Consider the following 22,841-nt stretch of genomic DNA (forward strand, 5'->3'; position numbering starts at 1 on the left):
TTGTGTGTCAACTTGACACAAGTTAGAATCATCAGGAGGAAGGAGCCTCAGCTGAGGAAATGGCTCCTTGAGATCCAGTTGTAAGGCATTTTATTATTTCATAATCAATGAGGGAGGGCCCAGACCATGGTAGGTGGTGCCATCCCTGGGCTGTTGGTCCTGGATTCTATTAGATGGTGGGCTTAGCAAGTTGTGGGAGCAAGCCAGTATCAGTTCCCCTTCATGGCTTCTGTATCAGCTCCTACTTGAGTTCCTGTCCTGTCTTCCTTCAGTGATGAACAGCAATGTTGAAGTGTAAGCCCAATAAAACCTTCATCCTCAACTTGCATTTGGTCATGGTGTTTTGTAGAATTAACAGAAGCCCCAACTAAGACATTATGTTTATGGGGTTTGTCATCAGCTGTGATTGATCAAATTCCTGTTTCTTGACTTCAAGCTCTTTCACTTGAACCATTCTCTTGCTGAGACTTTCCACTAAGCTTCTTAACTTTTGGAATTTTTTCATTTCAAGTTTATTTCAATTTGGGTTTTCTTTAAAAATTCTCTTTATCAAATTCCTTATTTCATTCAACTGTTTTTTTTTAGTCTTCATCCTAGCATTTATCTTTTTGAGGATCTTGAACCTATTTATAACTGATGTTTGAAATCATTGTCTTATGTGTCATCTAAAGTTGTTTTTCTCCTAGGGACATTACTGAAGGAGTACTAGTTTTTTCAAGGAGACTCTTTATTTGTATTTGGGGGGGTTGGTGGTTTTTTTTGGAGGGGAGTGTTTTGTTTGTTTTTGTTCCGCATGCACTCGTGTGCGCGCACGCGTGCGTGTGTGTGCGTGCGTGCGGGCGGGCGGGCGGGCGGGCGGGCGTGCGTGCATATGTGTGTGTGTGTGTGTGTGTGTGTGTGTGTGTGTGTGTGTGTGTTATGTTTTGAAATTAGTCTGAGGCAACTGGAGTTAGGTTTAGATTACTGGTAGTGTTTTTAGTATGGCTATCTGTTAATATCCATATTTGTTTGTTGTATTGGCATTTTTGCCTATTTGCTATTAACCCAATTGTCAGTTTTTGGATCACCTGAATGATGCTTAAGATTCGGTCTTGGGACCACTCGGTGTTGATGTGAAAATGAGGTGTCAGAAGAGATCCTAGCTCAGTTAGAGCTGGGTGCAGCTTCTGAACACAGGAACAAACCATCCATAGAGTTAGCAAGGACTCATTGCAGACATTCAAAAGTCTGTGGAAGTCTTCCATGGTTCTGCTGTGGTCCTTAGGTACCAGGTGCTGAAGTCAATGGAGTTCTCATGCTCCAGTGGACAGTTGTACAACCGTGCTCACACAGAGTTCTCAAACTCAGTGGGTTGTAGAACAAAACAGAAAGACTTGAATGGGGAAAAGAGACTTGAAAGTAGGAGCGTAGGTTGCTGAGTGTGGAAGGAAGGTAAAACAGACCAGGGTAAGAGTAATCAGAATGCATGATTTATATATATATATATATATATATATATATATATATATATATATATATATATATATATATATATAAATTTAATTAAACAATTAAGGAATACAGAAGGGAGGAGATAGGTAATATTCCCTTTTTAATCTAAAAAATTAATTTTATGATAATTTTTAAATATGCTTGTTTGCGGTGAGTAGATTTTGTAAATTGCATGTGCTTAAAGGTATTTAAATCTTGCCCCTTCAAACACTTCTTATCAAAGTCAGGCATAGTGGATGTACCTGTAATCTCACATTATTTGGCAAGGGGAAACAGCCAGGTGGTGGTATTTAATCCCAAAACACCTTTAATCCCAGCACTCAAGAGGCACAGCCAGGTGGATCTCTGTGAGTTCGAGGCAAGCCTGGTCTACAGAGTGAGTTCTAGAACAGTCAGGACTATTCCACAGAGAAATTCTAACTCAGAAAAAAAGAAGGAGGAGGAGGAGGAAAAAAGAAAAAAATAGATACAGGAAGACCAGGAGTTCAGGGTCAGCCTCAGCTCCATAGCCAGTTTGAAGACAGTCTAGACTATATTAAGACCTTATCTCAAAAAATATTTGTTATCAAATGATCATAGAATAGATTAACAGCAGCAGTTTAATTGAGGTATTCCTATGTTTTTCGAGCCATGAAACTTGGTGTGCAAATAATACAGAATCCTCACATTTCTATTTCTGCAGCAAACTATCGTTTACTCAAAACAAAACATAGTACCAAGCAATTATGTCTATTTTTTATTTATCAATATTTGCTAATCCTATGTATTAAAGCATTATAAATGAGGACATAAGCAACTGAGCTCAATGACTAACTCTGCCCCTCACTGGTCCAAGAAGAGCCAGCTCCCCCTCACCAGAGAGCTGACCCTGCCCCCCATGACCTGGCCCATCATGGGAGTGCTGCTCCCGCTACCAAAATTTGGGAAAGCTGGTTTCACCCCTCACCATGGGTGTGGGAGAACTGGCTTCACACATCACCTGAAGAGTGTGGTCCCAATAGTCTATATTGACCAACTCAGCTACCACCCATGCCCACATCCAGAGCTGAATTGGCACTCCTCAACATCACTTCATCTATGACCTACTGGAGCTCATGAAGGAATTGGTCCTTTGGAACTATAGCCACAGGAGCTCCATGACTCCTGACTCCGGGCAATTGCAGGATTCTGACAGGAATTTCAGTGAGGGGCCAGTATTGATGCTGTACCAGAAGCCAGAGGCTTTGAACCTGACCAGCAACACACTACACAATGAACATTTACAAGTAAAGCTGTTTGAAGAAAAGAGTATACTGCAGGACACACCATGGCTCCCAATGCCACCAAGATGAATGAAAAGGTGATTTAGAGGTGGAAAAGACAGAAGAGCAAAGTCGTTTTTTGTTGTTGTTTTGTTTGACTGGTTTGCATTTTTGTTTGTGGTTTTTGTTTGTTTAATTAATATTCTTATTTGTGTTTTTTTATTTTTATAATTTCTTTAGTTTGGGGGTTTTGTTTGTTTAATTAATATTCGTATTTGTGTTTTTCATTTTTTATTTTTTATCTTTATTATTTCTTTTTAAGTTTCCTTTTTGGGGATGCTACAAAGATGAAGGGTAGATTTGGAGGGACAGGGAAATGAGTGAGATTTGGGTACATGATGTGAAATTCTCAAAGAATCAATAAAAAATCATGTTTAAAAAAAGAATGCAATCTAAGATCAGGAGTTAGCACACATTATATACGAGCAGGGAAGAATAAGGACCTCACCCTCTGACCCCTAGAAACTGGTCCCCAGAGACCTTTGACAAGCAAGGGTGAACTGGATGCACTCGATGTTTTCTTCACATCCCTGTCCCATACCTTGACAACCTGGGGGATGCCCACTTTTCCTGAAAGGTCTACACTGCTACTGTCTTCCAGCACAGCATCCTTGGTCACTTCAAAGGCCTCTGTCACCACATACAGTTCCTTCCTTCCCATCCGGCAATTCTTCACAAATGATGGCTCCCAGTCCAGCAGTTTCCTGAAGGTGTAACATAAGAATGAAAAGATCCAAATGGCTAATATCATAGAGACAGAGACCAAATCATGAGAGAGAGAGAGAGAAATCCCAAACAGAAAGCATGAATCAGCCTTTAAGAGCTAAATAGACTGAGTCAGCTTCAGGCTGGGATGTGGCTCAGTCTATAAAGTGCTGGCCAAAAAGCATGAGGACATGAATCAGATTCCACGAGCCACATTACAGCCCAATGTGGTTATAGTTGACTACATGTTACATGTGCATGACCTCTGCTAAGACAGTAGACAGTAAATGTTCTTGTCATAACAATAACAGGTCCTGAGCTGGCAGGACAGCTCAGCACATAGAGGTGGGTGCTGACATCAGTTTGATTCTCAGACACACAGCAAAGGAAGAGATCTGACTCCTGCAAGTTGTCCTCTGACTTCCACATTTAAACCATGGCAAGAGAGTGCACACACATGCACACACATGCAGAGAGAGAGAGAGAGAGAGAGAGAGAGAGAGAGAGAGAATATAAATAAATATAATAAAGAAATATTTGAAATAATGGTTACCAGATGGAGTGATACTCTATTACTGACTTATATTTATATACATATATGACATCAAAATGCTGCACATTTTGCATTTCTATTTCTAAATTATACCTCAAAAGAGATGTGGTAGAAAACCATTGTAATGGCTTGTCTGAACTTGAGTTCCCTCCTGTTTCCTCTCTTTTGAAAGTCTCTGTAAATAACTGGCCAATCTATATTTGTGATATATCCTGATATAAATCCTCAACAGTGTTACCTTAGCCCTTTGAAAAAAATTACATATGAAGTATAGAATTTCAGGAAATTTCTAGAGAAAAGAACTTAGCAATATTTGAGTAGCAATTATGGTATGTGGCATCTTTTGACACCGTTTGCACCACAGACTATACAGAATGCTTGGTTTACAATGTCATTTGACACTGCCTTACTCTTTACAGTTGGAAAGTCTGACATTTTGGTGAACTGGAAACTTTCTCTGACAGCATCAGCTGTCTCAGTGTAGTGGTTAAATACAAACAACTGAATTCGTAACTATGTTTCTATGACATAAGCAGACAGCTTAGTGGCTAGCACTGTTTGCCTTTGCATGATACTCAGATGAGTTTAAATAGTGGTTCTATTCCTCCTTGACTGTGTGATGGATGAATTACTTCACTTCCCTCAATCACTATTTCTCCACCTGTATTTTGGACATGATAATGTTATACTGGCTCATTGCAAAAATGAAATAAAAATATAAAGTTAAAAAAAGAGATGTGTTAGAAGTCAACTAAGTCCCAAAGTGCTGGGGTATTAAAGTGATTGTTACAGTTTTCATCAAATTTTAATCAATATTCTTCCAATTTACTTCTATGATCCTTTCCTCACTACATGCCCATCCTTTATACAATGAACAGAAACTTCTGCCACATCAGAACCTTTGTCTGTGTATCTTGTTTTTCTGTCTCTATCACATTAATAGAACAGTAAAGGTAATACTGTATTAATGAGTATTATTAGGGAATGCTAAGCCATTACTTCAGTGACTTATAAAAAAAAGTAGAATAATGTGAGTTGTCATAAAACCTGCTTGATGCCCCTTTGCCTATAGCAACACATCCTGAAACATTGCTGACCTATCCTTTCACCTGTTTTGAAGACTTTCCAGTTTTGAATCTGGGATGCTAGTACACTGGACCTCGATGTCGTATCCACAGGACTGACCAAACCCGGTTGATGCACTTCCTTCTGCAATGGCGGCGTTGACACCTGCGTTAGCCTTTAGTTTCCAGGATAGATTGTGTTTCAGGGGGATGGGAGCTGACACTTCAGGCTCTGAAGAGAAAAGGGAACTGAAGTTTAGCCAAGAATTCACTGTGGAACAGCTGCTCTGGAGAATGGGAAATACAAGGCCAGTTCCCCTCCTCAATTAAAACTTAGTCAAGAAGCTACCTAATAATTATATGTATAGTATATAATAATAATTAATATCTGAAATATGAATTACTACAGAGGGCAAATTCCAGAACCAATGAAAACGTAGTCTTAATCCTAAAAAAAGAATGGCATCATATGTGCAGTGTCTAGGCATCCCCTGAGATCATCTTTCCAAGAACAGATTTCAGCCACGGAGAAGATGGCTGAAAAAGAATACCTAGGACCAGAAGACAGACTGACCTCAGTCTGGATACTAGTGCTACCAGTTCGAACTATGTGACTTTGAACAAGTTGTTTTAGGAACCTCAATTACTTTTTGGAACATGGGTATCATATCTCCATATAAAGAGGCTCTTGGAAGCATTATATGCCAGGAAAGGCCCAGAAAATGAGTGAATTCCTAAAGGACATTCGTTGTCCTTTGCCTTTAAACAGGATGGCTCATTAGCTACCTTGTCTGCAGGCCTCATAGGTTCTGGAAAGCTGCACCACTGAAAATACTGAGTTTTAGGGCTGGGGAGATGGATCAGAGGTTAAGAGCACCGACTGCTCCTCCAGAGGTCCTGAGTTGAATTCCCAGCACCCACATGGTGGCTCACAACCATCTGTAATGAGATCTGGCACCCTCTTCTGTATGCATAATAAATGAATCTTTAAAAAAAAATAAAAAAGAAAATACTGAGTTTTATACTTCTCTGCCCCTTGGCTGACCATACCTGGGACTGGACAATTTGGCTCTAAGATCTGCAGAAGGGAATACCCAACTGGAGTATCTTCAGATTTCCAAAACAGTGACTGAGGATCTGTCTGCAGTATCTCAAACTGGCGGAACTTCATCGCATCTGACAGACATTTGACAGGATTCAGATCTTTTCCTTGAAGCTTTTTGACCACATCCTTGCAAACCCAGTCAAATGAGTGGGGCATGTTGCTAGTATCAGACAGAAGGAAATGCAAAGTTTAGTTGAGAAGAGAAAGAGTGTAGTTGACTCGTAGTGATTCCTGGTATTTTTCATAAACCACCCAAGTGTGTGAGAGGCCCAAGTCAGCACACAGCAGAGATATACACATCCAAGCTATCCTTGACCTATTCCAGATAGTCAAAATATAGACTCAGCCTAGATGCCCATCAAAAGATAAATGAAGACAGAAGTTGGAGGGATGGCTTATAAGTTTGCAGCACTGTCTGTTCTTGCAGAGGGCCCAGGTTCAATTCCCAGCATTTATATAGCAGCTCACAATCATCTGTAATCTCAGTTTCAGGGGATCCTATGCCTTCCTCTGACCTCCTCAGGCACCAGGCATATCTGTAGTGTAAATCTATGCATACAGAACATCCATACACATAAAAATAATTAATAATTAATTTTTAAAATGATGAATAGAGAAAGAAAATGTGGTATACATGCATGGTTAAGTTTTATTCAGCCATAAACTGTAAAATTACACCTTGTACTGAATGGAATTCAGGAACATCATCCCAAATGAAAGAGATTAAGCACAGAGATACAGATATTGTTTGCCTCTCTCGTACACACATACTACATTTTATGCATATAAGTATACACAAATATATACAAGGATATGTACATATATTTATGTATATATGCATAAATATATACATATATACACATAAAATATGTATGCATAAAGTATGAGATCAAAAAGGGAAATTTTTCAGTGAGAAAGTGGCTGTGGAGATAAGCCAGGAGAACTAGAAAACTTAATGGGGTAAACATAAACAAAGCATATACTGTGCGAGGCTACTACAATGGAACCATTATTTCATGCTAATTTAAAATAACAATAAATACCAAAAGAAATAAATGTGCCAATGACTTGGATAATACCATCAGTTCCTTGCCTAGTAGATTAGAATCCTTCCCTGGCATGAATAAGGACCTGGGTTCAAACCCAGTACTATCAAAAAGAAATATAAACAACCAAATAGACAATGAAAACACAATGTCACCACTTACCATAAAAATGTTAACCAAAATCACAATGAGATATTATATCTGTCAGGATGCTATTACCAAAAAGTATAAAGGCAATAACTGTTAGTATTAAGGTTTAGAAGAATGGAACCCTGTACACAGTGGGAATGTAAAATATTATCTTCTCTGTCAAAATATGCCAACAAGTTGACTGGATATATCGGTGGAGGAGTGTGGATTGTAGAGACCATGAAGAAGGCAGAACAGAGTCGAGAGGACTGCCAGTCAATGCTGTAAAGTGCCTGAGTTTATTTCACAGCCAGCTTGTATATAATCTTTAAGGACAGAAGTAGAACAATGCACAACACAGACATTCACCCACTATCTATCTTGTCCTTGAGTCAAGGAGCAGGCAGTTTCATTTTCTATCATGATGTACCTCTTATGTGCATCAGCAGCCTGCATATAGCTAGATAGTATGTCCTTCCCATGTGCTAATCAGGACTTGCTTACAACCCTGGTGCAAGCAAGTCTGAACTCTGTTGACTCAGAATAGACTTCACATTCAAACCAGGAAACTAGGTCACTTGTGGGCTCCCACACTTCTCTAAAGAAATAAACAAGATTTCCCAAAAATTTAATAGAATTGAAAACCAGGTGTAATCCCAGCATTCAAGGAGCAAGACAGGTGAATCTCTGTGAGTTTGGGGCCAGCCTGGTCTATAGAGCAAGTTCCAGGACAGCCAGGACTATACAGAGAAATCTTCTCTTGAAAAGCCAAAATAATAATAATAATAATAAAGATTGGAAACAACACAATAACACACTCATGTTCATTGCAGCACTAGTCACAAAGACCAAAATGTAGAAATACTCTAAATGTCCATCAACAGGATTAGGAAAATGTGACATCTTACTGTAAACTATTTTCAGCCTTAAAGGAAAGGAAAGTTCACAAAATGCAGTGATTTGATAAATCTTAAGGATGCTGAAGTATATGTCATTCAAGGGTAACAACCACGGATCTATTTATATGAATTATCTCAAATTCTCCAAGACTCAGAGAGTACAAGGACGCTATCTACCAGAGGACAGAGGAAAGAAATATTGTTAGTCAATCAGCTTAATGTTTCATTTGTGCAAGATGAAGAAACTGCAGGTCTGCTAGCGAGGTTTGGACCAGGACATTTTTCTATATTTTCAAACCTGTTGAAGGCAGAGTTTATGTTACATATTTTACCACAATATATTAATTATTATAGAATATATTGACAATGCATACAATAATAACTCCCGTGGCGGCCCACAAAAGTTTTCTAATGAGATCTGAGCTTGCTTTACCCAGCAGGGCTGTAATAGAGGATTGGTTGACCACGTGCATGGTTACTAGGTGATTGGAAAGGTCTACACTTGGCTGAGCTAGGGGGAGATCTTTTGCACCACCTCTTGGCATTCCTATAAATAGCCCTTTAGAAGAGACAAAAGGAGCTGGTGGATATTGATCCAGGCCCTCCTGAGGCTATCCTGTGTTTCTATCTGTTTCTCTCCCCTCTATTCTTCTATCTAATATCTCTTATTCCTCTCTCCTCAAGAGTACCCTGTTGTAAATGTGGGAGCTGGTCTCCCACAAGTGGTGCCCAAACAGAGACCAGGGACTTGGCAAAAGGAGAGGGGGGGCATCATGAGTGTAAGGGGGCATGCCTGATAATGAATTAAACATAAAGGCAATGGTATTTTATTCTCAAGAGTGAAAGTAAAGCAGCTGAATGCCAAAGTTGAAAAGTGGAGCTGCAGCGAATCTATCTATCTATCTATCTATCTATCTATCTATCTATCTATCTATCTAAGCTTTCTTTCTTTTTTCTCTCTCTCTAATTTCTATCTGTAAAAATTAAGAAAAAATATAAGGTAAAATGTAGAAATACAGTGTAGAAAAAACTGAGCATAAGAAGGAAAATAGTATAAGGCAGAATATAGGAATATAGTACAAGAAAAATTTAGGGTAAGATAAGCAACAAGACAGAGAACTATGTCCTTGATTTTCCAACTATGGGACTATGAACGCAAACTCCTGAGAGGAATTGGAGTCATGAAAAAGTACTATAAGAAAAATGGGCAGAAAAAGTTTCCTGTGGAAGCTTTTGGCCTGTGGACAACTTAGATCTGAGTCCTGAGTGGCAGGGAAAGAACTTTCCCTGAAGTGGATGTGTGTGAAATAAAACTCTTTACTCCTCTGACATTGTTACTGTATAAAAACATTGTACCATTAGAATTAGTTTCCTCTTGGCCATGAAGCCAAAGTTTAGGGAACAGAAGTCTTGGGAAAAACTTAGTAATCTTTCTCTCAAAAACTGAAAGCTTTCTTGGGAAAAACTTAGTAATCTCTCTCTAAAATACTGGAAGCTCTTCAGGTCTTTCTTTCTCAGATTTTTTTCTTCCTATAAGAGCAAAAATGCATTCATCTGGAAAGAACATCTATCAGAATGGGAGAATCACTTGTAATTACTCTAGAAAAAACAAGAAACCTCTTGGAATAGGGCAAATCCTCTCTGCTAGTCCTATCTCCCCTTCAAGCCAGGAGATACTTTGGACCCTAGCCAAAATCTCCTGTGGCTAGACCCTTGCAAGGGCACCCAGGAAAGTGCAGTCAGAGGGCTGAACAGGGACAGCACACACACACACACACACACACACACACACACACACACACACACACACACCGTGGAATGACAGCTGAGGAAAAGCTGCTGGCATGAAGGCAGCAGTGCAAGTTTTGAAATCCTCCCTGCAATGAGGGAGGCAAGGTCTAAGCTTCTAGCATAATAAAAGCTGAGGGGCCGGGGCAGTGGTGGCGCACGCCTTTAATCCCAGCACTCCGGAGGCAGAGGCAGGCGGATCTTTGTGAGTTCAAGGCAGCCTGGTCTACAGAGCCAGATCCAGGAAAGGCACAAAGCTACACAGAGAAACCCTGTCTTGAAAAACCAAAAGAAAGAAAGAAAGAAAGAAAGAAAGAAAGAAGGAAGGAAGGAAGGAAGGAAGGAAGGAAGGAAGGAAGGAAGGAAGGAAGGAAGGAAGGAAGGAAGGAAGAGAGAAAAGCTGAGGAAAAAATTGACTGTATAGAAACAGGGACACATATCCCTACTCAGAGAGCAGAGAGCAGTCAGCAGACTACTGAGCTGTGGCTGAGACACCAGGGACTCTGCATCTTGGGAAAGGGGACAAGTGAGAACAAGCAGGAGATCTATTGGGGGTGGGGGGATCTTTCTAACAAAGCTTTTTTCAAGTACTCTCTTTACTTTAGGCCTCACACAGAGGAGTAAGCCTCTCACAATCAAGTTAGTTTATACAGAAATTCTACTGCTTTATGAGCTACTTAAACAGCTAAAAGTGTCTTTATAATTAGCATGAGTTTTTGTTTACTTGAATGGATACTTTGAAGTGATTTGAAATGGCTTCTTTCTCCCGGGAATCAAAATAGTCTCTTGAAAATTTTGTAGAATATCTGTTAGGATAGAGTTTTGATTTAGAATATGGGTTGGTGCAGCTAAGACTGCTGTAATCGCCATAGATCCATTCTAATCAGGATATTCCATCTTTATTACCCTCTACTCCTTAACTGGGAGGTGTGGCAGCTATAAGATTGCTGTCGATGTTTACAGGCTCTTTATAAGAACCTAGGTCAGAGCTGAGTTAAGCTCTGTACCTCCTCCTGCCAGAGGCTTGTAGCCAAAGATGAACAACTTTCTTCTTGATAGCTTTGAGTATGCTTCATGCAAAGTATGCCTCCATGATGGGTAAGAAAGATCAATTAAGAAGGAAAACCTAAGACAGGCACAGTCTATCTAAAGTGGGGTGGAGGGGCTTTATTATATCTTAGAAGGGGGCATTGTGGAGGACCACAAAGGTTTCCTAGTAATATCTGAGCTTGCTTTACCCTGCATTAGAGGATTGCTTGACCATGTGCATGGTCACTAGGTGATTGAAATGGTCTGCACTTGATTGAACTAGGGGGAGGTCTTTTGCTTCACCCCTTGACATTCCTACAAATATCCCTTTAAAAGAGACAGAAGGGCCCAGTGGATATTGATCCAGGCCCTCCCAAGACTATCTTGTGTTTTTATCTGTTTCTCTCCAATCTATCCTTCTATCTAATATCTCATCCCTCTCTCCTTAAGAGTACCCTGTCATAAATGTAGGAGCTAATCTCCCACAACTCTACATAGTTGGAGATTTCTAGGCTGGTAATCACAATCTGCAGATGTTCAAGTGTCTTTGCATATGACAACACACTCCTCCCATATCATTTAAATGGTTTCTAGAGCACATAAAATGATATTTATTAGTACCATTTTTAAGTTGCTGTGAAAAAATATCTGATGAAACAACCTAATAGAGGAGAGGTTTATTTGGACACAGGGTTTCAGAAGGCTCAGTCCACAATCACTTTAGCCCTGTGTATTTTGACTAAACATTATGGTGACAGGAGAACATAGAGGAGATAATACTTAATTTCTTGGCAGGCAAGAAGCAGAGAGCCATACAAGGAAGGGACATATAGTCCCAAGTTCATGTTCCCAGTGTCATATTTCCTCTAGCTAAACCCTCCTTATAAAATTTCCACAGGACTCCCAAAATAGTGACAGTAGCAGGAGCCCACACATTCAACATAACCTGGGGGCAAGGGACATTTCACATTCAAAACATGGCAATAGACAAACCACATACACAGTTGTTGCAGAATACCCGCACATACAAAACAGAGTCTGAACATGTTCTATTCAGATGAAAGGCCTCTGAATATTTTCTTTTTAAAATATTTCATTTTTATTTAATGTATGTCTGTGTATGTGCCACATATGGGTGCCCATAGAGGCCAGAAAAGGGCATGAGATCTTCTAGAATTTGAGTTACAGGTAATTGTGGGTACTGGGAACTGAACTGGGGTCCTTTGGAAGAGCATCAAATGCTTTTTAACTGCTGAACTGATTCTCCAGCCCCTAAATGTTTTCCTTTTTGACATATGTATGTATGTCTATGTGGTACATGTACCTATAAGTATGAATGCATGCTTGGATGCATAGAGGTTCATATTTGCATCGAAGTATGTACACATGTGTGCATATGAAAATCAGAGGTTGTTATTGAGTGGCTCTGTCAATCATGCTCCATCTTCCCTAGTGAGGCATAGTCATTTGCTGACCCAGGAGCTACCCATTTCAGCTAGTCTCACTAGCCAGCTTGGCCCAGAGATCTCCTATCTATACCTTCTGCATGCTGAAGTTGCAGGGGTCAGCTTGCCCACTGGGCTTTATTTGGGTTCTGGGGATTAGAAGTCTGACTCTCACACTTGCTGGCAAGTGCTGTACCTGATAAACCATCTCTCTAAGTTGTTTTCTGAATCTGATCAGTCAATAGTCAGTTAAATCCACAGCTGCAGGATCCATGAATTCATAAGGCCAACTGTACTACTAATGAGCAAAAGAGAACATAATTAAGGCAAAGAATGACCTAAGTATATTTGTGACATGGAAAAATTCCTAAGTATAAAAATTCCAACAGCAAAGACTATGACTTACCTCTGAAGGTGTTCATAGCAAAATTCAAATAAGAAATATTCGAAGCTTGCAATTGGATGATGACCCAAGATTGCTACAGAATCAAATAATAATAATAAAAGGTTCTATGTGGGTCATCAGAAAGACAGAGGAACGGAGAGGTTTCTACATTGGGCAACATGATGGAGGTGGTGCTGTTTCCCTGAGAGCCATCACAAAGTAGAGAAAGAAAATAAATTCATACCTGTGGGAGACCTGCTCCCACTTTTTCCCCAGGGTACTCTTAAGTAGAGAGAAATGAAAAATATTTAGATAGAAATACAGAGGGGAGAGAGATAGGTAGAAACATAGGATATCCTCAGGAGAGCCTGGGTCAAAACCCACCAGCCTCTTCTGTCTGCTAAAGGGATTTTAAAGGAAAATCAAAGGGTGGAGCAAAAGACCTCCCCCTTGCTAGATCAAAGCATACCGAATGGTGCAACCAAGTGCAGACTCTTCCAAACATCTGGTAACCACACATGTGGTCAATGCATCCCCTTATGCAGCCCTGCCATGTAAGCAAGCTCAGATCTCACTAGGAAACCTCTGTGGACCACAACACTTACCTCAGCACCTTAATAATAAGACAAGAATTGTCCCTGATCATGCACAAGTATATGTGACCATTTTCAAATATGTCTCCAACACCAAACCTAAACAAAGATGTATCAGAGACCCTGCCTTTATCCTACACACTCTTGTAAGCACCCCACTAACTCTTTTAGGGAGAACTTAGGGAAGGAATGCTTCCTTCCCCACAGGTCACATTACATAGTAACCACCCATCAACTCAATTCACAACCAGCCTGAATGACTGTCTCTGACCATACAGCCTTCTCTCCTTACTCACTCCTTCATCCCCATCAACACTTACCAGGTTGAAACAGGTTTTCCTCCTCTAGAGAAAGTGCAATTGAATGCGACTTCTCTCAATCCTTGGACCTTCTGATTCAAGTACAGTTTGTACAAACACCAGGACCAAACCAATGTGATTCTCTTCACTGTGTTCCTTTCGTTTTAACAGGTCTCAATCAGTTTTCAATGCAATACTCTGAACATGTAAACACAGGCATAAACTCTTCTCTCTAGGAACTAAGCTCTGAGCACAGACTAGTGTTTAAATCCACCATCCAAACAACTATGGATCAGCACCAGAGAGCATCTGAAGGTGTACCTGGAAGGCTCTCCTGGATCAGAGAAACAGAAAACAGAAAACCAGCTGAACAAGTCTAGTTAAAGATTGTTAGGAAATGAGGTTGGAACTATTCACTCACCTTCTGGTAAATGTGCTGGGTGTAACACGTGGCTGTAGATCTGCAAGAGAGAAGAGTCCAGATGCACAGGCACTGTGATAGTAACTTCACACAGAAAGAGTCCAGGTGCACGGGTACTGTTAGTTACTTCACATGGGGAATGTCCTGATGTACAGGCACAGTGTTAGTTACTTCCCACAAGAAGGGTCCGTATGCACGGGCACTGTTAGTTACTTCAATCATTGCTATGACCAAATGCCTGACACAAAGTCCCTCCATGGAGGAAAGGGTTATTTTCCTAAGATAAAGTCCAGATCTTAACATCACAAATGAGTTAAGGCCAAAATATTAATTCCCTAGAGAAAAACAAAATCAAGTTTACATTTTAACATCTTGTAGCTCACTAGAAATCATAGAACATAATTTTGAGATTCTGGTTTCACTTTGATATAGGAAAGGTTTTTAATATAAATACTTTTTAATACCACCAGTGATGAAATGGTAATGACTCTCATACAGATATCAATAGAAACATTAACCACCACAATACTTCTAAATTAATGGTAGTATGTACCAAAATCACAAAAGCGTTGACATTCTTGAACTTTTAATTCCTCATAGAAAAACATGCCTTAAGAAAATAGTTCAAAAGTTAACAAATACTTGGGAATAGATATTCACTAAGACATCATTCAAATACTGAAGATATTGCTAGGTATAGTGGCACACACCTTTAGTCCCAGCACTTAGAGGCAAAGGTAGAAGCAGAAAGAAGTTTGTGAGTTTAAGGCCAATGTGATCTACATGGTGAGTTCCAGACCAGCCAGGGTTACATAGTGACACCCTTTCTCAAAGACACATATGACATCACATAAATCCCCACAGATTAAAAACTGTGGGGACCTAAACTGTGAACACTATAAAGTTAAGTTTGCACAAATACTATACCCATATAATCCACTGTCTAAAATACCTAAATCTAAGAAAGAAAACAGACATCCAGTAGTAGATACAATATTGTGGGATTAACAGGACTCAGTGAAATTCACACCTGCTTCTGTTTAATCTGCTTCTGAAATCCACCTCACTCTCATAAGAATGGAGAGGGCTTTACTTCACACTTTCACAGAACTCAATGTTGTGTTGTTGAACCCAGTACAAATAGGTAAAGACCCAAAAGAAAAGGAAACAGAACAGAAGACAAGAGGCATCAACATTCCAACGTTGGAGGGTATATGAATGGCATGGAGGGTCAGGGACTGGGGTAGGGCTGGGCTGCAGAAGTAACAATAGTGATTGGAAATGTGTGAACAGATCCCTCAATCTCAGATAGACTCCTCTCCAATTTTATAGCCAAGCAGCTATCCTTGCCCAACTGAGAAAAAGGTTACCTGTGAACTGGGTGAGAACTGTTCAGCACTACCTGTAAAATTCATGAACTCTTCATTAATTATTGTTGCACACATGCACACGTATTTATACATGAATACAGTCTGATGAGTCCATTTTGATCTGCTTGTGTGTGCATATTGTTAGGGCTGACTACTTAGGATTGGATAACCTATCAGGGTTTGTCCCTAAGAAGATTTGACTTTATTGTAGTCACATTTTTCTTTAGGCCTCCAGCTCACAAATAACAACATAGAGACTTATTAATTATGAAGGCTTAGCTTAGGCTTGTTTTAAATCAGCTCTTATGAAATAAATTAACTCATTTCTTTTAGTCTACATTCTGTCATGTACCACCCATCCTGCTTCCTCTGTGTCTCCTCTTGTCTCTCTCAAATGACTAGATCCCTCTTCCTCCTCCTCCTCCTCCTCCTCCTCCTCCTCCTCCTCCTCCTCCTCCTCCTCCTCCTCTCTCTGTCTGGATGCCACCTGTACCTGCTGCCTTACTATTGGCTGTTCAACTTTTTATTACACCAATCACAGCAATACACCTTCACACAGTGTACAAATATCCCACAACATTTTATATAAGATTTAGATCAACCTTAAACAAAACTCAAATAGTTTTAAAAGACTCTTGATTGAATGCACATTTTTCTTAAAGGCAATTTTTATAAACATTACCCATATCAGAACAATAAACTACAAGAGAACTATATTAATTTAAATACATATTTCTTAGAACTTAGAAATTGTAAAGCCTATAGTCATCATATACACAAGTGTCATCTTTTACATGCTTTATTTAAATCACTAAGATCTTCCAGAACTTCTTAGGCTTCCTGGCTTCATCTTTATCTTTTCCATTCTGGAAATAATCAACTAGATCAACTAAAAACAAAGTGTTATCATGAACAAATCCTACTTTACTAAAAATATATTTATTCTTAAATGCTTTTAATATTTTTCTTCTTACAAGACCACTTGTACTTCTTATCAATATCATGAGACATAATAACATTAAATTATAACAGGTATTAAGCCCCAGTGAGTCAACATCTCCACCCTCTAGCCCAAGCACACTGATGCTACCTTAGCTGAATCAGCCACCTTTTTACTTTCTGTGATTTGTCCAGCACCTGGTGGCATGTATGCTTTTCAGATTGAGCCCAGACTGCTGTAACTCTGCATGAGCCTCCAGGTCTGGTCATTTCAGTGTTCAATCCTTTTGGCAGCTGGTCAGAGTTGGAGGCACATGGCTGGGAAAAACACTTTACATCCCAGTAAATACATTATATAAAATAATGTATCAATTAAAGGAATCATCCATCGAGTTCTGGTACATAACATTTCATAATTTTTACAGTGGACCACAGGTCCTCTGATACATAAAGACAGCTTGCATATATATTTATGAACGTTGGAAAATAATAATCTTGGTGGGGCACAAAGGAACACATGAACAAAGTAATTACACAAAGCAGTTTCTTTTTGTAAAAGGGGTACATGCCTCAAAACTCATAGGCAGGGCTTAATTGTTATTCTAATGTAGGTAGGGACTCTATCTTTCCCCCCTTGGCTGTGGTCTGACCTCACAGTCTTTCAGAATGGCTAGTTAAAAAGAATCCTTGAAAAGGGAAGGGAGAAGGAATTGGCTGCTCCAGGCCACGTAGTTCAGAGAAAGCAATGGGGCTTTTGCATAAAGTTAAGTTTCACAAGGTGGGAGACTTCAAAAATTTGGATAAAAGTTTCACAAAATAATGTCTTAGTTTCTAATGCTGTGAAGAGATACCATGACCACAGCAACTCTTTTTTTTAACTTTATTTTTTTATTAAGAAATTTTCTACTCACTCTTCATGCAGACCCCCTCCTCCCTCCTCCCACACCCCCAGCCCTCTTTCCCAAGCCACCTTGCATCTCCACATCCCTCAAATCAATGTCTCCCATGGGGAGTCAGCAGAACCCAGCTCACTGAGCCTAGATAGGTCCAAGCCCCTTCCCACTGCACAAAGGCTGTGCAAGGCATCACACCACAGGCACCAGATACCCAGAAGCCTGCCCATGCACCAGGGACAGATCCCGATCTCCCTGCCTGGGTGCCCTCCAAACAGTTTGAGCCAAACAACCATCTTCCGTGTCCAGAGGGCCTAGTCCACTCCAATGGGGGCTCCACAGCCACCAGTCCACAGTTCATGGGCTTCCACTAGTGTGTCCGGTCATATCTGCACATCCTCCCAACATGATCTCAACGTCCCTCGCCTGCAGTATCTCTCCTCTCTCTCATCAATTGGATTCCTGGAACTAAGCCTGGTGCCTGGCCATAGATCTCTGTATCTGCCTCCATCTGCCAACATAAGTCCAGTTACATTGAACTTGATAGAAAAGAAAGTAGGAAGTAGTCTGGAACGAATTGGCAGAGGAGACCACTTCCTGAATATAACATCAGTAGCACAGACACTGAAAGCGACAATTAATAAATGGGACCTCCTGAAACTGAGAAGCTTTTGTAGAGCAAAGGACACCGTCAATAAGACCAAAAGACAGCCTACAGAATGGGAAAAGATCTTCACGAACGCCACATCTGACAGAGGGCTGATCTTCAAAATAAATAAAGAACTCAAAAAGCTAGACATCAAAATACTGAACAATCCAATTAAAAAATGGGCTACAGAGATGAACAGAGAAGTCTCAACAGAAGAATCACAGCAACTCTTATAAAGGAAAACATGTAATTATGAGTAGCTTATAGTTTCAGAGGTGTAGTCATTATGGTTGGAAGCATGGCAGTGTGGAGGTAGACAAGGTGCTAGAGAAGAAGCTGAAATATCTACTTCTTGATCTGCAGACAACAGGAAATGAACTGTGACACTGGGTGAAGCTTGAGCATAGGAGGTCTCAAAGCCCACCCCCACAGTGACACACTTACTCCAACAAGTCCAAACCTACTTCAATAAGGCCACACCTCCTAATAGTGCCACTCCCTTTTGGGGGCCATTTTCTTTCAATCCACCATCATGAGGAAGATTCAAATATTTTAATTGCTTTGTATAAGTTTTAAGAAGGTAGGGGTGGTTATGGAATGTTGGGTCTTGGTGGACTAGCTACTTTTGATAGAAAAAAAAAATCTCATATGGACACAAGTAACGTTTGTGAACATAGAGGACAAATAGCAACATATATATACATAAAATGACCACACACTGAAATCACATGAGTATATTTTACCATTGAGAGAGGCAAAATAGTGACACCCAGATCCCAGCAGACAGCTTAGTCATTTGGTAAGAGATTTCCTATAAATCGAAGGTGAGGCTGGAAGACAGTTTGCTCAGTTTATGGGGTTTGTTTGTTTGTTTGTTTGTTTCCCTAGGCTGAAAGCTGCTTTGCAGTTGGTGGAGGAAGCCTGCAAAAGGCCCTGGGGCAGAGGCAGTGTTCTTAAGGGGAGGGGAGCTTTAAGTCTTCAGGTGTGGCTCCTAGAGTGAGAAGGGTAATTGAAAAAGGTGTGGCTGAAAGCTCTTTGGCAGAGTAGAGAAGCAGTTTGTTTTCCTATGAACACAGATTAGCTATTAAAAAAATAAAAAAGTAACTCCGGAGTGAGACAGGTGTTGAGGTGCTGTAAGAAATGGTTACAGGTCAGCAAGATCAGAAGTGGGTAGAGACGGACTTGACATGTTACAAGCGCTGAGACTTCTGCACTTGCATTGATCTAGTCTGAAAGGAGGGACTGTAGGTGGAAGCATGATGGGGTTTTTGAGATAGCAGAACCAATGGCTGGTTCCTATGGCTCACAAAACTAGAGGCAAGAATGGGCTGGGTGCCCATATGGAGGGTGAGGGCTAAGCATGCAATGTTAATGTTCCCCTGCCCCCACAGTTGAATGGGGGAAGCAGGGAGATGTGGAGAGTCTTCAGCACCCATGAGTCACCATGTGTATCAGGGCAGAGGAAAAGCCATAGACTGAGATGCTGGGTGTTGCCATCCTGGAGAAGAAAGAACTGGGGGGAGGCATGTGTATGGCTAGGGAGGCAAGTTGAAGCAGCATTTCCTGGTCAGGAGGAGTTGAAATCTCCAGCTAGCAGAAAAGGGCTTTTTGGATCCAGCAGAGGCAGAGCTGAAATCCCTTGACCCACAGTCCTAAGGAGTCCCATGAGTCCAGAACAGAGTTGCACAGGGACAGTATCCTTGGCATCCGGTAGGTCAGCCCAGTGGTGCCTACCAGCCACTGTCCTTTCTGTCCTGAGGTGTGCAGGCTGAGGGTCTTGTCCCACTGCCTTAGGTCCCTCCCTGTCCTGCTCTCCTGGATTCTATGGGCTTGGACTCTGGTCCAGCCTGCCTTTTCCCTCTGAACCCTGCCTTGGGCTGACCCCTAACCCTTAGGCTACCCCTCCTGTTGTCATGCAGAGTGTCACCAAGCCCTGCACAAGGGCCCCACAACCCACTCCTCCTCTCTCTTCTGGGTCCCAGGAGGGTAACGCTGGAGGACCCAGGCACTTTCGCCTTACTGAGACCCTACTACCATAGAAATATTAAAAATAATCACTGATCAGGTTGAAGCCAGTTTTCCTCTTCTAGAAAGTGCAATTGAATGGCACTCTTCTTAGTCCTTGAACCTTCTGATTCAGGTACAAACTGTAAGCAAGCCAAAATTAAAAGCTCTCTTTTATAAGAATTGCCTTGTGCTGGGCGGCGGTGGCGCACGCCTTTAATCCCAGCACTCGGGAGGCAGAGCCAGGCGGATCTCTGTGAGTTCGAGGCCAGCCTGGGCTACCAAGTGAGTTCCAGGAAAGGCACAAAGCTACACAGAGAAACCCTGTCTCGAAAAAACAAAAAAAAAAAAAAGAATTGCCTTGATCATGGTGTCTTTTCACAGCAATAGAATAGTGACAAAGAGAAGGACCATTACAGAATCTGCAACGGGTCAAACTGAAGAGAAAATTGACCATAGGATGATACCCACCCACAGTTGATGCTTCTCTAAAAGTAGCCCCAAACCTTAAGCTCAGGGAGTATTGTGGAAAAGGAAATGGAGACATTGTAAGAGCCAGAAGATCTGGAGTTCTGCTGAGAAGCTGTGTCTTCAAGATATGAGAGGGAAGCTGTACTCATGAAATCTCAAAATTAGAGACACCTAAACAAGACCTACATACTGACAACCTAAGTTGGCATTGCAGTGTGGATGGGGAAAGTCTCACAAGGCCCTAACCATACATGGAAAACTATAGGCTGCTGAGAGGATAATCAGTCTACTACAGGGACAAAACCCTGACAGTCATCCAATCCCAAGTGGTCATCCCTAAGCATATGCACATGCAAGCAACACAAAATGGACTCAGCAGCCTGTATTCATGTATAAATATGTGTGCATATGTGCAACAATATTTAAGGAAGAGTTCATGAACTTTACAGGGAGTGCTGAACACGGAGGAGTTCCAGCAGGGAGAGGAGGTAAAGGCAACACAAATACAGTACTCAATATACAATTCTAAAAATATTAAATATAAGTTTTAAAAAGAAGGGTTTTGGATCTCTGCTGTCACTGGCTTTCAGGTATACTAAAGTAATAGTTAGCTTTCTGTTACTGTGACAAACACCATGACCAAAAGCAACCTAAGGAGGAATCATCTTCCACCAAAGATGTGTGAGGAGACTGTTGACTGCTCACTTTCTACACCTCAGACTCCATCCACAGTGCATGGACTGTTATCATCCTGAGCCTTGTTGATGTCACAGAGCAGGGTGACCTGAGAATGATCATAATAATTCAAGAGCTTTGGGGAGGTGGATCTAAAAGAGCCCTCTGAGAACCAACACCAGGACTCTCCCACACTTCCCTCAAATCGTTCTTACCCATTAGGGCTTGAAGGAGATAAAGAATGAGGTTCTTTAGGTCAATCCATGGGGGTCTTGAGTCCTGTCGCAGCACATCTAGGATAACAGCACGTGGGCCATCCATATGCCCCAACTGATCCAATTCCAACTAGAGGAGACAGGTGTTCTCTTAATAGCAGCATTCCCAGTGCTGTGGATGGATGACTTTATACATGCTGAAAAAGTCCTCTACCATGAAGCTTCAGCCTGGCCCCTTTTTCTCTTCATTTTTCTCTATTGTGTGACAGGGTCTCAGGCTGTTGCCCATGCCAGCTTTGAACTCACTATGTAGCCCAGAAAGGCCTTGAACTTGCAACGCTCTTGCAAGTAGCTTCAGCTTCCCATATCTAGCTCAAAACCATTGTTGTTTGATATGCCTATGTCCAGAGAAGTTGAGCAAGGTGTGGGCTATAGGTTCTGCCTCCCCCAGGGGCATCCTGAGCAGATTTCAGGGGCCACACTCTCTAGCTCTCATAATTGTGCCTGGAGCCAGAATCCCCAATCTTTGACATCTTTCTCAGTCTCCTGGGCATCATGTGCATCCCTCCTCCCTCATGTGTCTTGGCAACCCCATCACCCAAACTGACTCTTGCAGGTTTAGTCATCTCTAGGCAGCTATGGAATTCTCACCAGGTTCAACAGGTCGTACAGAATCTTCCTGACACTGAGCTTGGAAAGGAGGCTAGAGAGCACAACATCTTGGACACCCTTGGAAAGCATGGACAGTTGCCCTGTTTTCCTGGAAATCTCCTTTTGTAGATGCCTGAAATCTGATCACAGACAGAAACGCCAATCAGAGAGTGAGAGAAATTCTTGAATTAAATATCCCCGAAATGGTAAGCCCTTCCCCTTTAGTACCATTTCCAGTGATTAAAAGTTCTCCATTAATACCTGATCAAGCCCCACTGAGGCAACTATCATAAAGGTAGAAAGAACTGCAGAGCAGGCAGTGTCAGCACTCTGGAAGGAAAGGACACAGTACTGGGAACGAAGTTGGAAATTCTGAAAACTGGTTATCACAAGTGGGAGAGAAATGACCACGTGTTCATGTCTGGGATATGTCAGGAAGGAAATGTACTGTTAGACTCCAGAGATGACAATCCTCTGTGTTTCAGGATCAGTTTCCATGTGTGACAAATGGGGACATGGTGAGGAGTCAATGAGTCTGTCTCTGTGACGCACCTGGCACGTAAGAGCCACACTTAGTAATAACTATCTCTACCATCTATGAAGAACTAGCCCAGCATGCATTGGAGGGTATTCTGGTTCTGCCAAGTGTCCTACAGGGGTTTCAGTGAGTGTGAGAGGATGCCATAGTGGAAGCTTCAAAGACATGGGCACTTTCATCCAA

General features: G+C 41.2%; 1 protein-coding gene across 3 annotated transcripts in view; it reads right to left on the reverse strand.

The window, feature by feature from the left end:
- The window catches only part of LOC102927424 (gasdermin-C-like), a 35,003-nt gene extending 20,841 nt beyond the window's left edge, over nucleotides 1-14,162 (reverse strand). For all 3 annotated transcript variants that reach the window (XM_076555957.1, XM_076555956.1, XM_076555955.1), the window contains exons 1-4: nucleotides 13,854-14,162; nucleotides 6,165-6,379; nucleotides 5,160-5,346; nucleotides 3,334-3,496 (exon numbers count right to left, since the gene is read on the reverse strand). In XM_076555957.1, the coding sequence (XP_076412072.1) occupies nucleotides 3,334-3,496; nucleotides 5,160-5,346; nucleotides 6,165-6,375 (561 nt within the window). In that variant the 5' untranslated portion in view covers nucleotides 6,376-6,379; nucleotides 13,854-14,162. The remainder of the gene's footprint in view (nucleotides 1-3,333; nucleotides 3,497-5,159; nucleotides 5,347-6,164; nucleotides 6,380-13,853) is intronic.
- Between the last annotated feature and the right edge of the window lie 8,679 nt (nucleotides 14,163-22,841).

Source organism: Peromyscus maniculatus, chromosome 20 (genome assembly GCF_049852395.1).
Source record: "Peromyscus maniculatus bairdii isolate BWxNUB_F1_BW_parent chromosome 20, HU_Pman_BW_mat_3.1, whole genome shotgun sequence".
In the NCBI taxonomy this organism is placed as follows: domain Eukaryota; kingdom Metazoa; phylum Chordata; class Mammalia; order Rodentia; family Cricetidae; genus Peromyscus; species Peromyscus maniculatus.